General features: G+C 43.7%; 1 protein-coding gene across 1 annotated transcript in view; it reads left to right on the forward strand.

The window, feature by feature from the left end:
* The window catches only part of LOC126187752 (proteasome activator complex subunit 4-like), a 255,098-nt gene that overhangs the window by 24,586 nt on the left and 213,046 nt on the right, over positions 1 to 17,466 (forward strand). Inside the window, exon 6 of the mRNA XM_049929005.1 lies at positions 6,938 to 7,129. Coding sequence (XP_049784962.1) covers positions 6,938 to 7,129 — 192 coding nt within the window. The remainder of the gene's footprint in view (positions 1 to 6,937; positions 7,130 to 17,466) is intronic.

Raw genomic sequence — 17,466 nt, forward strand, 5'->3', positions numbered from 1 at the left:
TTTGATTTCACGTTTTGTCAATTTTGGTTTCTCGTGTTGGCAATTTTGGTGTCACGTCTTGCCAATTTTGGTGTCACGTCTTGCCAATTTTGGTGTCACGTCTTGCCAATTTTGGTGTCACGTCTTGCCAATTTTGGTGTCACGTCTTGCCAATTTTGGTGTCACGTCTTGCCAATTTTGGTGTCACGTCTTGCCAATTTTGGTGTCAGGTCTTGCCAATTTTGGTGTCTGGTCTTGCCAATTTTGGTGTCAGGTCTTGCCAATTTTGGTGTCAGGTCTTGCCAATTTTGGTGTCAGGTCTTGCCAATTTTGGTGTCAGGTCTTGCCAATTTTGGTGTCTGGTCTTGCCAATTTTGGTGTCAGGTCTTGCCAATTTTGGTGTCAGGTCTTGCCAATTTTGGTGTCAGGTCTTGCCAATTTTGGTGTCAGGTCTTGCCAATTTTGGTGTCAGGTCTTGCCAATTTTGGTGTCAGGTCTTGCCAATTTTGGTGTCAGGTCTTGCCAATTTTGGTGTCAGGTCTTGCCAATTTTGGTGTCAGGTCTTGCCAATTTTGGTGTCAGGTCTTGCCAATTTTGGTGTCAGGTCTTGCCAATTTTGGTGTCAGGTCTTGCCAATTTTGGTGTCAGGTCTTGCCAATTTTGGTGTCAGGTCTTGCCAATTTTGGTGTCAGGTCTTGCCAATTTTGGTGTCAGGTCTTGCCAATTTTGGTGTCAGGTCTTGCCAATTTTGGTGTCAGGTCTTGCCAATTTTGGTGTCAGGTCTTGCCAATTTTGGTGTCAGGTCTTGCCAATTTTGGTGTCAGGTCTTGCCAATTTTGGTGTCAGGTCTTGCCAATTTTGGTGTCAGGTCTTGCCAATTTTGGTGTCAGGTCTTGCCAATTTTGGTGTCAGGTCTTGCCAATTTTGGTGTCAGGTCTTGCCAATTTTGGTGTCAGGTCTTGCCAATTTTGGTGTCAGGTCTTGCCAATTTTGGTGTCAGGTCTTGCCAATTTTGGTGTCAGGTCTTGCCAATTTTGGTGTCAGGTCTTGCCAATTTTGGTGTCAGGTCTTGCCAATTTTGGTGTCAGGTCTTGCCAATTTTGGTGTCAGGTCTTGCCAATTTTGGTGTCAGGTCTTGCCAATTTTGGTGTCAGGTCTTGCCAATTTTGGTGTCAGGTCTTGCCAATTTTGGTGTCAGGTCTTGCCAATTTTGGTGTCAGGTCTTGCCAATTTTGGTGTCAGGTCTTGCCAATTTTGGTGTCAGGTCTTGCCAATTTTGGTGTCAGGTCTTGCCAATTTTGGTGTCAGGTCTTGCCAATTTTGGTGTCAGGTCTTGCCAATTTTGGTGTCAGGTCTTGCCAATTTTGGTGTCAGGTCTTGCCAATTTTGGTGTCAGGTCTTGCCAATTTTGGTGTCAGGTCTTGCCAATTTTGGTGTCAGGTCTTGCCAATTTTGGTGTCAGGTCTTGCCAATTTTGGTGTCAGGTCTTGCCAATTTTGGTGTCAGGTCTTGCCAATTTTGGTGTCAGGTCTTGCCAATTTTGGTGTCAGGTCTTGCCAATTTTGGTGTCAGGTCTTGCCAATTTTGGTGTCAGGTCTTGCCAATTTTGGTGTCACGTCTTGCCAATTTTGGTGTCACGTCTTGCCAATTTTGGTGTCACGTCTTGCCAATTTTGGTGTCACGTCTTGCCAATTTTGGTGTCATTTTTAGCCAGTATAGGTGCTAATTTTTGACAGCATAGGTGCTAATTGTTGCCAAATTTGGTCCTATTTTTTGAATACTGCTTTATTTTTTGTCAGATTTGGTGTAATTTTTTTTGCCAAATTTGTTTATTTTGCTAGTTTTGGTGCGTTTCTTGCTAGATTTGATGTTATTGCTTGCCAGATTCAATATTGCTTGCCCTTTGGCAATCAACATTTAATTGCTAGGTAGGAGCATTGCGATTTCAGGTATCCTGGGAGCTGGTGACTGGCAAGGGCTCTTGTCTTCATAAGCTCTGCTGGATACACTTCAGTGAGCACCGTGCAGCACGGTAGTGGAACACTGTGTGTCGTAGGGACTGGGGACATGGGCTTAACGCCCAGATCGCGAGGATGGTGAAAACATGTAAAAAAATCCGCTGTCTCAAAGTGTGTTGCACCCTGATGAGATGCGTGCATGTTGAGGAGGAACAGTTGCTAGCGGGCAGCTTCTGGAGAACCTGTCCCACCCTAGCTGCTCATGAGAACTCCAGTAGATGTAGATCTAACAAACGAACTGGGACAGAAATGGGAAAGTGCACCGCTGACAGAAGTCCAGAATCTTATGGAAAGGGATGTTGGTGAGCTTCAGAAGTTGGCACCTTTTATCGTGACATACAATCTGCTGACGTTGCTGGAGTATATTGCAGCAGGGTTTTCTGCCACAAGATTAGACGTTACGTCCCAAATCCGATGTGCTGCTTAAAGTGTCAGTGCTTCGGTTGCACAACTATGAGTTGTAGCAGTCCTGCTACTTGTGGAAGATGTGACACTGTGGCTCACGAAATAGGTTTTCTGTGCACTGACCCACCAATGTGTCTTAGTTGCCCCAGGCTCATCTGGTTTGGAGCAGGGGCTGTCCTGTCTTCACTGAAGAAAAGAAGATTCAGGAGATAAGTCACACAATGTGTCTCATGCTCTTGGTGCAAAGAAGAAATTTAAGGCCACTCAGACACCAAGTTTTGTGAAGTCTTTTGCCTTTCTGTTGAAGCAGCATGTCCAGAAGATCATTGTTAGCACTCGGACTATGTTGATTGAGCAGGGCACATCTGCTTACAACTGCAAATGCAGCTGTCATCCTGCCCCAATGGTTCTGCAGCTCAGCCTTTCTATTGATGAAACTTTAATAGTTTCTGAACACAGTGTTGGCCAAGGTAAAGACAGACAGAGGAAGAGATGTGGCAAAGTGTTCGTTACATTGACCTTGCCACAAACCAAGCTGGGGGCAAAGACCAACAGGCCAAAGCAATCCACTGTGAAGCCATCAAACTATGCAACCTTGTCCTGTCCATTGCATCTGACAGTGACCATACAATTGATGGTATGGACATTGTTTGCCTGAGGTTACTGGTGAATCCTTCAAGTGACCCCCCCCCCCCCCCCCCCCAAATCCTTCCTCCACTGCTGCAGTTTCTCCACCATGGCAGAAAGATAGGGGGTAAGATAGGGGCAGACCTACAACTGTTACGAAGGCTTCCATACTTCAGTGGAACTTGTAGGGGTTCAGGACGCACATGGAGGAACTATGTCCAAGTGTCGATCATTGTGTATTTGTCTTCAGGAGACTCGTTTCAAATCATCTGACGCCCCTGCACTACGTGGATATGTTCCCCACAAACAGGACAACCTCAGTGGAGACAGAGCTAAAGGAGTAGTGGCTATTTTTGTCAATTTATAGAAAAGCATCTTTATTTGGCATTAGATGTATATATTACAGTTATTTGTGAATGGTTTTGGTTGTTTCAACCATCATTCAACTGGAAGAAAAGTTATAACATGGCTTGGTTTAAAAAGGCATATTAGAACTGTGAGGAGCATATTTATAACTTACCTAAGTTTTTCAGTGTATTTTCAAAATTGGGTTATGTTGCATTCCACGTTTTGTCCTTGTTACATTTGGTATATGAAAGTGTCCTTTTTAAGAAATATGTATTTTTATATCATTTTGTTCCTGTTGATGATGGTTGAAATAACTGAAACTGGTCAAAAATAAATGATATATATATACAGCTAATGACAAATAAAAGTGCTTTTCTGTAAGTATCTCATGGCTGTAGCTAGTTACCTACACAAATTTTTAATTTTATTTTTCGCAACAGTACGTACCATTCCTTGCCTATCTTCCTCATGACCAACCTACCAGCACTACAGTGTCCGTGCATGTTTGTCATTGGTTGACCATATGTTACCTCTACCTGCAACCACATGTCGTGCTTGATGAAGTGGCTCTTTATAACCTTCTTACTTGACCCCCCTACCTCTTCATCCTCTCTGGTGATTTTAATGCACAAAATGTGCTTTGGGGCTCTGCAACTACCTGCTCCAGGGGTAGAGAAACGGAGAGGTTTCTCATGTCTTCATTTGTGTATTTGGGGCTCTGCAACTACCTGCTCCAGGGGTAGAGCAACGGAGAGGTTTCTCATGTCTTCATTTGTGTATTTGGTAAATATGGGCTCAAGCACACACTTTTGCACTGCAACAGGGTTGTTTTCTGCTATCGCACTGCAACAGGGCTGTTTTCTGCTATCTATTTGCCACTTTCCTGTCCAGCCCTTGCCTACATTGCTCAATAGAAAGCGTCCACTGACTTAAATGACAGTGATTACTTCCTGATCTGGATTCACCTGCCAGACAGAGTGATGCCTAACAGAAAACCCCTGTGATGGGTGCGCAGTAGAGACACTTTACAGCTACCTTGGTGAGTATAAACATTGTATCAGCATCCAAGAATGGTTGGACCAATTGTGTAAATTATCCACCATGTCGCTGAAGTGTTACTTCTGCAGTTTTCTGGGCAACTGAAAAGGCTGTCTGTCCCTTGAGGAGTGATGGCTACTGCTCTGCAATCAGGACCAGGTTGGCAGCTCTGCATTGGTTCAAGTGCTGGCCAATTGCAGAGAACCTCACTGTTTATCTGTCGGCAAGGGCTAAATGTCACTGGTTTATTCGACAGAGCAAGAAGAGATCGTGGCAACAGTTCCTGATGACCATTAACTGCTCTATGAACAGTACAAGAGTACTGTTGTATGGGAGACCAACAGGAGGATTTCTGAGAGAGGAGGAAGGTGCCCAGTGGTCCAGTGGCTTCTCTACTGGACGTGGTGCACCATGAAGGGATTCAGCTGGCCACTGGGGCATTCTATGCAAGCCTCTGTGCTGAGGCTGCAGAACCACTGATTCACATCAGGCAATCGCTTCTCATGGTTCGTCAGGCATATAAAATGCTATCCACATCATACACACATGCACACTATACCATTGTTTACCCTACAATGGCAAGGCTTTTTTGTAATTGGCAAAAACCAACCAAGCCCTTCGGGATTTGTATGAAGGATTGCCTTTTAGAAGGTTGTGGGTAGTTTTAATGTTCTACATCAGGGTTGCCTTAGATTAGCACCTTGACTCCTCCAAAGGCCCAGACTTATTTTAGACTTTACAAATTTCGAGAGAGATTACACGAGACATTACATTTCACTCTCTGTTTTTTACCATTGTAGATATGCGTCGCTCTACTGTTAGTAGTGTTCCCAAGCCTTGTCATCAGGATTCGCCTTCCCCATGCCTAGACCATTTTTTTCGCAGAGCTCCATGTTATCCTGAAAGTGCTGGAGCAGGTGTGGCATGTTCGGGGCACATCAATTCGCTTAGTGCACTAAGATCATTGCACAACGTGTACCTAGCTAAGAAGTTGGCACAGCTGATACATGACCAACTGTACTTCCTCCAGCAGCAGGGGAACTGTATCATTTTGCAGTGTGCCAGGGCCTGCAGGGAGTCAGGAAAATGAACGTGCTGGTCAGTCTGCCATGGAGGCCTGCAGCAGACATGGTGTGACTCATTGCACGATTCCCTACAGGCTGTTATTTCTGTGTTCTGTCAGAGGTCTGTGCAGTTGTGGGAGGAGGAATGTGTGATTGGCAGAAACTAACATTTGATGCAGTCAAGTATCCAGCTGTGGCATTTTTGTTATAGAAACAAGTAAATATGTTAAAACTGTACAATTCATGATGAGGACATTATTAGCAAATGCATGATGAGGACATTATTAGCAAATGCAAACAAATCTAACTTCCTGATAACTAAGTCAAATACATAAGTTTTGCCTATATCATGAAATTCTATATTTAATTTCATTTCTCAGTATATGGTAGGAACTATTTTTATTAACTAGATTGGCCATAAGTAAAGAAATGAGTAACTGAATTGTTAAATTGAATATTTCGTATGTCACTACGAAAACATACTGATTACTGCGACCTTTGTATTTAAAAACATTTACTTGTAAATTAGAAGTATTGTACCATCTGAATTGTCAATTCAGTATAAAACTTTTAATTGTAACTCACTTAAAGTCTGTTTATAATAATTAATCTATTACATGTTTGCTATAAATAATGGCAGATTTTTGTAGCCAGCAGGTCAGTTTTCCATCAGATTTTTACATGGAATTTATGTTTGTTGTTTGCCATGACAGTGTGATGAACAGTATTATTTAAAGTGGTGCCTGTGTAAATTTGATTATTACACAAATCACATGTAAAGTTTGCATATCGGAAGAATTCTAGATTATTTTCAAGAATCAGCTGTTGCAACAAAGAAGAAAATTATTTGTACTCCACTGAATTTATGCCCCTGTCTGATGAACTATTCACAATATTAGCTGTTGTCATGAACATGGACAAATTCTTTTACATTTCAGCAGATTTTGAACCAGCATAACGTTACAGGCCAGTGCCTCACGCTTCTCGCTGCAGTTATATATGTCCCACCAATATACATCTCTACAGAAAATGGACATCTTGGTGAAGCCCAGTTCTAGACGACCCTCCCATTAAAATTACCTTTGAGTATCTTCTCCGTTAACTTCTCATGCAGATGGAAAAATACTGAGATTCCATATGAAACTATTATAAATATTGTGTACAAATAGTGAGATGAATAAAGAGGGAGTCTTATTAAATACTAGATGTGAATGTTGTTAGAGTTAAGCTTGACATCCAATCTGGTGTTCTGTTTCAGAGAGTGTTACTCTTCCCTGACACTAACTATTATTTGGAATAAAGTTTTTTTGCAAAAATTTATTTAACCTAATTCACTTCATACTGTTCTGTATAATACCATATCTAAGTACATCTTACAGAGTTGCTTGTGGACTGTGGTCTATTGCAAGTAATGGTGAGGTTATTGCATAATTTAACTTATACTCTCATGTTTTGCAGGAAATCATGTGGTTGATGGCTCGTCTTGCCCATCACAATATTGGATATATTGATTGGGAACCATATATACCACTTATGTTCACAAGGTTCTTGCAGAGTCTTTATCTGCCAGTTTCTTATAAACAAGTCCAACAAACTAGGCTTCACAAAATAGAGGCTGCTCCAATGGCACTTTGGATTGTTGCTGTACTGGTAAGCAAATCTATTTCTGTTTTGCACTGCTCTCACTGTGTATATGAAAATGTTGTAGAGCTGTAAAGTCTTTCAGTGTCTGAGCTGTACAGTCTCTCTTCGTCCCTCCCCCTCTCCCTCCCCCTCTCCCTCCCCCTCTCCCTCCCCCTCTCCCTCCCCCTCTCCCTCCCCCTCTCCCTCCCCTCTCCCTCCCCCTCTCCCTCCCCCTCTCCCTCCCCCTCTCCCTCCCCCTCCCCTCCCTCTCTCCCCCTTCCCCTCCCTCCCACCCTCCCTCCCCCTCCCCCTCTCCCTCCCCCTCTCCCTCCCCCTCTCCCTCCCCCTCCCCTCCCTCTCTCCCCCTTCCCCTCCCTCCCACCCTCCCTCCCCCTCCCCCTCCCCCTCTCCCTCCCCCTCTCCCTCCCCCTCTCCCTCCCCCTCTCCCTCCCCCTCTCCCTCCCCCTCTCCCTCCCCCTCTCCCTCCCCCTCCCCCTCCCCCTCTCCCTCCCCCTCACCCTCACCCTCACCCTCACCCTCACCCTCACCCTCTCCCTCCCCCTCTCCCCTTCTCTATCCTCTCCCCTTCTCTATCCTCTCTCTCTCTCTCTCTCTCTCTCTCTCTCTCTCTCTCTCTCTCTCTCTCTCTCTCTCTCTCCCCCCCCTCCCCCCTTCTCTCTCCCCCTTCCTCTGTGTGTGTGTGTGTGTGTGTGTGTGTGTGTGTGTGTGTGTGTGTGTATTTCATTTTTTCCTCTTCCATTAATTAATTTAGGTATGTTCACTTATATAAAGTGTACACACAAACAAGATATTGAAATTTAAAGACTGTTCACAATGAATTTAAACAAAATCAAACAATTGAAACTCCAGGTTGGAATATCAACAATATAAGGAAAACATAAGTCTCAATAAAAGCACACATATTAGCTTTCAGCCAAAGCCTTCTCTATCTTTTCCATAAGTTGTGAATTTAACCAGTAGATTTAGTATTTACAGTTCTGTTAGTGTGTACAATGATTTGTTCCATCCACTTTAGGTTCACTTTCATGTGGAGTGTATTTTTACTGTTGTGTTTCGTAAACTATGCTGTAAGCTGCCTAACACTAACCATTATCAACATAAAATAGTGGTGGTTTGCCATCATTAATCAGCACCATACGGGTAGTTTCTGCAAATGTGTCTGTGCTGTCGCATTACACTTCGACAACTCTAACACGAATATGGTGGTGGCCTAGAGGTATTATATGTATGAAACCATCAGGGACTAAATTAATAACATTCTGTCTTGACTATTAGGTGTTGCATAGAAAATCAGCACCACGCTTAGCTTGGTGAACCCATAATTATTTCATGCTCTCTGTCGACCATGCCACAACTTGAAAAGCTCTTCAGCACAGGCACTTTTTGGTTTTATTGGCAAAGCATCGTCAGCAGTTATATTGTAATCATTATGAGCAGATGACTCTTGCCATTCTTGCAGTACTGTATTTGTAGACTGAAAGACTGTATTGATTAAGCATGACTTATTCTAGACATCATTAGCATGCTGTGTTCCTTGTTCCATGGGCTGATAACAACTACTGCTCCTTTTATGTTACCAGAAACTGGAACTGAGCCTGCACTGTACACAAATTCTGGTTTCATTTTCTTCATAATTTTCTGAGCCACCTTCGTCAGTCATTGAGTATGGTTTCCTGGCACAGTAGTCTTTCTTGATTTGGACTTCGTTATTTGTACTTTATGAAGTGTGTCTGTGGATGTTTGCTTTTTGCAGTCAGTTGCTGTGTCGTGTTTTCATTTGTGTTGCTCTGTTTTGGGGTTAGTGCCAGTGACAGTGTTCTAAGAAAAACATTTTCTGTGTCCACAATGATCAAAACGTGTTGCCTACTCATAATGTTTACGGTATAACTGGAATGCTTTAAAAATGTGGATCATGTCTTTTGAATAAGCTGCTTGGTTTTCAGTACACTTAAAACAGAAAAACAAAAATAATTGTGATAGTTGTTGATTTATAATGCTTAGTTTGCAGTCACAGATCTGAGTATTCTCAGTTATTGTGCCTTAGCCTCTGAACATAAGTACAAAATGGAATAAAGCTTAATGACTTATGAGTTTGGTACTCTGGCTCTCAGTGGCTGTCTTTGAGATGCAAGCTGTGCTCACTTCTTAGCTCGCTCAATTAATGCATTATCTTGGAAACATATCCCGTGCTGGTAGTATAACTGAAACATGGCGACAATGCTGCGTGTGTTTGAAACTATGTGCTCATTGTGGTACTTCCTGTATGGCACAGAATTACCCTACTAAATTTGCTTGATATTTTCTTATCATTTTAATTGAATAATATAAGTGATTTTCACTTAATGTGTGACAACATGTTATCAATTTAACGATATGAGCTGAGGAAGTTCATCCCACCTGGATATTGCAACTAATCGTGTCTTTCATGTTGCAATTTATCTGTCTGGACAATCACTGGACAGTAAGTGAGGGACGAATGCAGCAACCCTTTGAAAGCTCTGATGTAATGGAATCAACTGAAGGCTGCATTGGCTGTTGGTTCAAATATCACTGGATGCCAGCTTTTTTCCTATGCTGTAACAGAGCTAAAAGCAACCAGATCAAAAATGAATAAGGAAATCTTTAAAAAATCTCCATCATAAGCCTTTTCACTACTTCCAATACCCCATAATGCAAAGGCAAAAAATTTGTGATACTTTGACTTGATAGTACCTGTTTCTGCTTCTGGCAACATAATTTTTTATTTTTGTGAATACAAAATTTTATTTAAGAAATTTACTGATAAAACTTGTGTGTCCAATCCATCTGCCCTATTTCCATACTAGTTTAATACGACATGGGACAGCATGTAAACACAGATCATTTTGAAGTCAAAAGTGTGAAATATCTTGTGCTGGTATAGGCACACTCATGTTACAGATACTTTATTTTAGTGAAACATACTTTTGTTATAAAGTTATTGTGGTAAATTGTAGTTCAGGCATATTAGTACAGTGCATATTTTACTAGCATTTTCCCTTTAGTTTATGGGACACAACTGAAACATAACAGAGAAAATAATTATCAGCAGTATATTCCGTAACATTATCTAAAACTATCTAGCAATGCCCAGGTACATTACCAATTCCAAGGCTGGAGAAACCTACTGGTTCCGAGTTAAAGACATCATCAAGCCAGGCTGGAAGTGCATTTTTGTCTGGAACTAAATTTTCTCAGCAGTTGTACGTTAAAGAACAAAAAGGTGAACATTGAGGGCACATCGGAAGAATAAGTGCTTAAGGGATGACTTTCTTGAATAGCTTTGTTTGTGAAATCAGCGGTGTGCGTTATCACATAATAACAACATTTGTTACAGTCTTGTTGGTCACTTTCTTACTTTGTGCCTGTAAGGAGTCTCGATAGTTACAGTCACCCCTTTGATTTCTTGCCTATTAAATGCAAGTGTTGCACAAAGGTTAAATGGTCGTAGTTCATCACATATTTCAGTCATCAAGACTTCTTGAATGTGGAAAACCATACACAACAGAACGACCTTTCTTGAAATGAGAAAACCTTTTCCAATATGATTGGTCAAACAGCACTCGCCTCACATGACACAAATGTTTAAACCTGCCTCCACCCCTGTATTAAACCCAAAGGATACCAAATACAACAAATATTCAATATACTCCACTTGTGGCAAAAATGGTTCAGATGGCTCTGAGCACTATGGGACTTAACATCTGAGGTCATCAGTCCCGTAGACTTAGAACTACTTAAACCCAAGGACATCACACACATCCATGCCCGAGGCAGGATTCGAACCTGCGACCGTAGAAGTCGCGCGCTTCCGGACTGAAGCACCTACAACCGCTCGGCCACAGCGGCCGGCCTACTTGCGACACTGTTTTGTAAAACTTAAGCAATGTATGTAAGATTCCAGTAAGCAAAATTCAGTTCGTAACTTCAGGATAGATAGTAGAACTTCAAATAAGAAAATGATAGTTGATAAATACATTCTAGTAACTTAAGCATGTTCTGTAACTGCACGATTCACTCAGTTTATCAGAGTTATTTTGTCCAGAAAATCAGACTACAATAAGAAATAATTTTATGCTTAACAATGTGAGTGCAGAAACGTTCCCAAGACGCATTGTGCTGCATTCGCAGGGTCGGACGACGGCCGGTGGCCACCGGCCATCAGTGGATGGCCAATTACTGGTGGCCGCTGTAGTGTGAGGAAACTCTCGAGCATAAATGGTTTGTATCTTCAAGCAGCCATGAGCTTTTCTGTGAAAGGTTTTTCTATTGCTGGTGAATTATAAAGTGAAGAAGTTACCTTTGAGGCTCCATTAGACTGGTAACTTTAGCAGATGGCTCAAATGCAGTTAAAAAAAAAAATAAAGGAATGAATGGACTCAGAATTCATGACTCTGCAGATATATTATTTAATGTTTACCACTAAACCATGAGCGAATGCAGCAGTATAATGACTCAAACTGTAGACACTTCCTCCAGACACTTGCACATCCTGCAGTGTTCCCACATCTTGCAGACGGCTACACTTAAAATTCTTAGGGCAACCAGTTTTTGTGCTGTCTAATGTACAGAAAACATATTGAATCTTTAATGTGACAGACTATTCTTATTTTTGTAAATTTTTAGACCCAGTATGGCTTATATTAGGGAAAAAAAAAGAACAAAACACTTGCACACAGACAATTAGTTGCAAATAAAGTAGTTTCAATTTGTGTATTTCTGAGCGCCAGAGGTAACAGTAATATCGTCTCATTCATGTAGTAGGTATAATTCAGATGCTCTCTAGAAAAATGTTGTTGTAGTATTGTGCTACACTCAAGACTGTTGTCATAAGGTGTATAATGAAGGGTGCTGTGTGATTGGTGGGTCCAGAGTCCCCAGTGGAAACACTGGTGACAATTCAGAATGACTTGTTGACTTCAGTACATGACGTGAGGTGATGACACCTTGTTGTCCATTGCTGGTGCTGACATATGGGCAGTGGCTCCTGTACTGGCTACTGAGCCGGTGCTCTGCTGTGCTGACAGCAAGCCCGTGGAAAGCCAGCAACCTTTGGAGTCCATGGCCATAGCTGTCAGTGGCGCTCTACTTCCCTCAGCATCGTTGAGGCCGAGTGGTCCCTTGCCATGATGGCATGTGAAAATGATTGTGTGTTGGGTCAAACTCACTGCTCTCTGGCAGGAGTTGGACAGCACCTGGCACTGTGGTGCTAAGTCTCACTAGTACCTAGTGTTGGCGGCAGCAAGCATGGATGGCAGTTCAGTGGAGCTGTGGCACCAAGTCCCATTGTGGCACCAAGTCCTGTGAAGGGCATAGTGCTGACGGCAGTTGCAGCACAGTCTCGAACCCACGGGGGCTGCTGCTGCTGGCGGTGCCCAGTCATCTCCCTGTCCAGCATAGTCCAGGGGCTGCTGGTTTCTGGAGATAAGTGATCCCTGCCTCAAAATCCAGAATTATTCATATGCCTCTGGCACACATTCATTTCATTGGAACTGTGCACGTAATCATGTTGCCCATAACAGGAGCCTGACGTGGTGTGGTGACATCACCCCATTGGCTACAAAGTTACCGATGTGTGATAGGGTTCACTGTTGTGCTCTGGTATCCTGGCTTTGCAATCCCCTTGTGTCTGTTATTGTGACCCACATGTCTCCACATTAATTGCCACAGGCTCGTGGCTGTTAATGCAACTATCCACAGTGGCATCCACATTGCTTCTCATTATTTTAGATAAAGACTAATAATTTTAATCAAAGATGGCTCCTCGGGTCTTGCTCAGCTCAGTTCTCTGTTTTAAATTACTTCTATCCCTTAATCTGTAAAGCAAATATATAATACTAAATCAGTAACTCTTAACTACTACAAAAGTTACTATACTGATCTCATACTCCGTAAATCTGTCTTTTATCTCTTGCTCCAGTCTACGGGAACTTGAATTACCCTTGGATTAGGTACTTATACGCGTTGTTGTTTCAGATACGTAAGAGCTAGGGAGAGCAAAATCAGTCTCCATGGCAGTTGGATTTGCGGCACTCGAGATCAGTTAGGCTACCTGATTCTTGTTTCTCAGTACTGTTCCACAATTGCACTGCAGTAATCTGTACCTGCTGTGCAGCTACCCTCCAACTTAATGAATGGCCCAGGCTCCGTTCCTGGGTGTCGTTAAGGAAGATATGGTTTTTTTGACAACATCTCTAGAGGTTTGTCGGGTAGAGATGGGGGATCCGATCTTGAACTAATTCATAGAGTTGAATCTTTCAAAGGAGTGAACAATCAGGGATTCAGAAAAAAAGAACAGTAGCTCCAAACGTTTCCCACGGCAGAGAGAGAGAGAGAGAGAGAGAGAGAGAGAGAGAGAGAGAGACGGAGCATATCAGCAGCGCCTCTGCTGTGGTCAGAGCACAGTGCACGCCACACAACACAGCCAGCGCCGGCCTCTGCCCTGCTTCTACCTTGGCTGCCTGCATTGTGCAGTGCCCCATTGGATTTTGTGTTTCACATATGCCGTGCCGTCTCTGTGCGTCATCTGCCGTGTGCAGTGTCTGGCGCAGCTTAACTTTGCATCGCACTCTGTCGGCAATCGTTTCAGTCGCACGTCCTGCCCTCTGGGCAGTTGATGCGAGCAACAGGACAGAGAGCCACCTAGCGGATAACATAGGAACTACTTGCAAAAACCTGCTCGCAAGGGAACGGACGATTTGTCTCGGAGCGGGTAAGTTCACCACTCCCCCCACCCTCGGAACTCGCCCGCTCAACGCTCACCCCACCGTCTCGACTCTAGCCAGAGCGTTGAGCAAAGCGACTCAGGTGTCACTCTGGTCTCTGCGGTCTCAGCTCATGCAGTAATACAGCTCGCGGCTCGACCTGCTCGACTCAGCGCCTCTGCATCGGAGTTCGTCCCCACTGGATATTGTTCTTCGTAGTAATACCGCTATGTATATTACATTATTATGTTATGTATACATCAATTGTCTTTAATTTATTTTTATTTGTTTAAACTGATTAGATTAGGTTCCTGATGACTCCTCTTACTATAGGATTTTTATTATGGACACTCGAATTTACGCTTTAATTACGAGCGAACCGATAAACGTATCGCAAAATGTGATACACCAACATTTTCCTTGTTTTATTCTGCGTAAGGCTATATGCAGCACTTTCGTTTTACAGTCAAATTTATATTTTTTTTTCTTATTCTGGTACGGATTTTGCGATTTTAGGCGTCTTCGGAAGGAAATGTTCACTTTAAAAATATATGGCTTGTGATGTATTTGTATGAGGTTAATGAAATTTTAATACATTATAGCCAAATATATTTTTAATGTAAATCTCAAGTTACAACATTTTCCGATCACCCAAAAAACCACGATAGTGCAAAATAATCAATAATCAAAAACTTTGTCATATCGTGGAAATTTCAATAAACAATACAAAATTCTTACTCATTATTTGTGTTACTTCATAATAGGATCAAATAAGATCAAAATACAGTTATAGTACTGGAATAAACCAAGTTTAAAGGGCAATGTGCCTTCCATTTATTTTCTATTGTAAATGAGTGGTGAGTCATGAAAAAGAGCTAATTCATTTCAGGGAGTGAACAGTTCTGATCCAATCTCTGGAAAGAACAGTTTTGCCCATCTCTATTGTCGGGCCAATACAGCTATGGCTACGTTACATTCAGCAGTGTAACTCCCCTCATAGAAAATGGTAAATGAAACATGGGTCCCGTAATTTCACACAGTCCCATTGGTGAATAGACCACTACCTCACAGTTCTAAACACCTTGCCCTCATGAGTTTCACTTGTTGATAGCAACTAGCAGCCATCACTGCATTGTTGTAGACTCAGTATATCCATTTTACATCTGCTCTCTGAAAGTATGGTTCCTGTTTGACCAGCTTCTTCTGGCAAGGTCACTCCTCTGTTTTACCCTTGAATAGTTGTGTGATGGATACGCTCCAACTCATTGCTATCTTGTGAGTTGGGCATATGGCGACTAACCCACTCTGACATTGCTGGAGCTCACCCTTGGTCATCACCACGTGTCAGCTGCTGTCTGCTGCTAATTGTAGCACCTGTTTGTCTCTCACTTGCACAAATCTTCCAACTGTTAACAACTTCACAGGATAAGTGTGCATTGTGCAACACCTAAAGACTGCATGCTTGTCAGCCACTGATATCTTCACCAATACCCCCCAGGGGCTCAGCATTCATTTGCTGAGTATGGGCTTGGCGACCCCGGGGTCCTGAGCTGGGGACTGGTCAGCGCTGCCAGTCTCCTGTCACTGTAAACCCCGGACATACTTCAGCGACCTCCGCATGGCGCGGCGGTGGAATGTTGTGTGCTGCGGGGAATGGTAATTTTGGCTTGACCGCCTGGATTGCGAGGAAGGTAAACCTCTATAAAAACCCCTCAATCTTACGGTGTGCTGCGCGCCTATAAGATGCATGGCTGTTGGGGTGGAACAGTCGCAAGCAGGCAACCTCTGGGGCACCAGCCGCACCCCAGTTGTATAAGGCTTACTCAGGCACGCGGGGCTCTGTCTGAGCAGACCTTTAGTTCCCTAGCTGCTCATGGGACCAGTGGATTGGGTGGGCCACTGGTAGGAAAACACACCCAATCGAAAAAGCGACTTTGTGCTGGGAGTCCTCCAGCGCCTGGTGTTACTAGAGATTTATCAGACTGTCGTAACAGAGCACATGCTGATAATCAGAATGTGTTTTTGATTGTCAAATGGAAGGAAGGTAGCTTTGAGAGAGTTTCTCCCTTTTACATCCACAAGGGTCTTGAGGGAATTGAAGGAACACTGAAATCTGTGAAGCGTCTGCGCAATGGGACTCTGTTAGTTGAAACTTCTAGTTCCCGTCAAGTCACTTCTCTTTGGAAAGCAACCTGTCTCGGAGAGTACGCTATCGAGACCGAGCTCCACTCCACTTTGAACTATAGTAAGGGTGTTGTGACATGTAGGGACTTGGTGGATATCCCCAAGGACGAGTTGAAATCTGAGTGGGCTGACGAAGGTATTGTCGACGTGCAGCATATTATGAAACGAGTCGATGGTGACCTAGTCAAATCCGACTCGTTTATTCTCACGTTCAATTGCCCGAGACTCCCAGAGCATGTTAAAGTGGGTTTCTTACGTTTGCCAGTACGGCCATATTTCCCCAACCCAATGCGCTGTTTTAAATGTCAGCGCTTTGGGCATACTACGTTGGGGTGCAATTTTACTTGTGGTAAATGTGGTCAGCCTGCCCATGAAGGAGCCGATTGTTCATCGCCTGTGAAGTGCGTGAATTGCTCTGGGAGTCACCCTGTCTGGAGCCGGGTCTGCCCCATCTATCTCGAGGAACGGAAGATCAGGAGATCAAAACAACTAAGCGCATCCCCTATGGTGAGGCCAAGAAGCTCTTTAAGGCCATGCAGCCTCCTGTGTTTACAACATCTTTCGCTTCCACTCTGCAGAAACCGGCACAGTTGGCCACTGTTGCTACACAAACGGAGATTGCTAGTGTCAGCACTAATACCTGCGTTTGCCAGTGCACTTGTGCTGCTGCGGTTGTTTTGCAACCTGCAGCTCTCCCCACAACGACGGACAAGGCCGTGGTTGCTGACATTGGGGTACTTCCTGCCCCTCCCCATATGGCACCTTCTGCCCAGGCGAGTAAAGCTCCAACTGTTGACAAGGTTCTGCATTCTAAGCCCCCCAAGACGAAGACGCCGAAGGTGAAGGTTTTGCCACCTGAGGAGACTAGTCAGGGTCAGTCCGATGACGATGCCATCGTACTATCTGACATCTCCCTTGGGTCGCCATCAGAGCTGATGGACATTGATGTCGACCGGGGGCGATATTCTCGCCCCAGGAATAAATCTCCGGCCAGTACGGGCTCTCCTCCAAAGCACAGGGGCAGGGTGAAAATTCAGGCACCCTGATCACTGGCTCCCATATTACAGTGGAACCTGAATGGGTTCAGGAAGCATGTGGCCGAATTACAACTCCTTGTACAAGAGCACCCCTTTTGCTTATGTCTCCAAGAGACACATTTCCGGGCCACTGATGCTCCTTCTTTATGTGGCTATACCATGTATCAAAAAGATGATCTGATGGGGGAAAGGGCAAAGGGTGGTGTTGCAGTTTTTGTCCATGACATGCACCACTCATCTGAGCTCCCTCTCGTTACGGACTAGCAAGCAGTTGCCGTTGACCTTCTTGTGGGGCGGAGGCTCACAATCTGTTCCGTTTACTTACCACCTCAGGATGCAATAGACTCTGAGGCTCTCACAGACCTTATTACCCAACTCCCCCGCCCATTTCTCCTTCTGG

Source organism: Schistocerca cancellata, chromosome 5 (genome assembly GCF_023864275.1).
Source record: "Schistocerca cancellata isolate TAMUIC-IGC-003103 chromosome 5, iqSchCanc2.1, whole genome shotgun sequence".
NCBI lineage: Eukaryota > Metazoa > Arthropoda > Insecta > Orthoptera > Acrididae > Schistocerca > Schistocerca cancellata.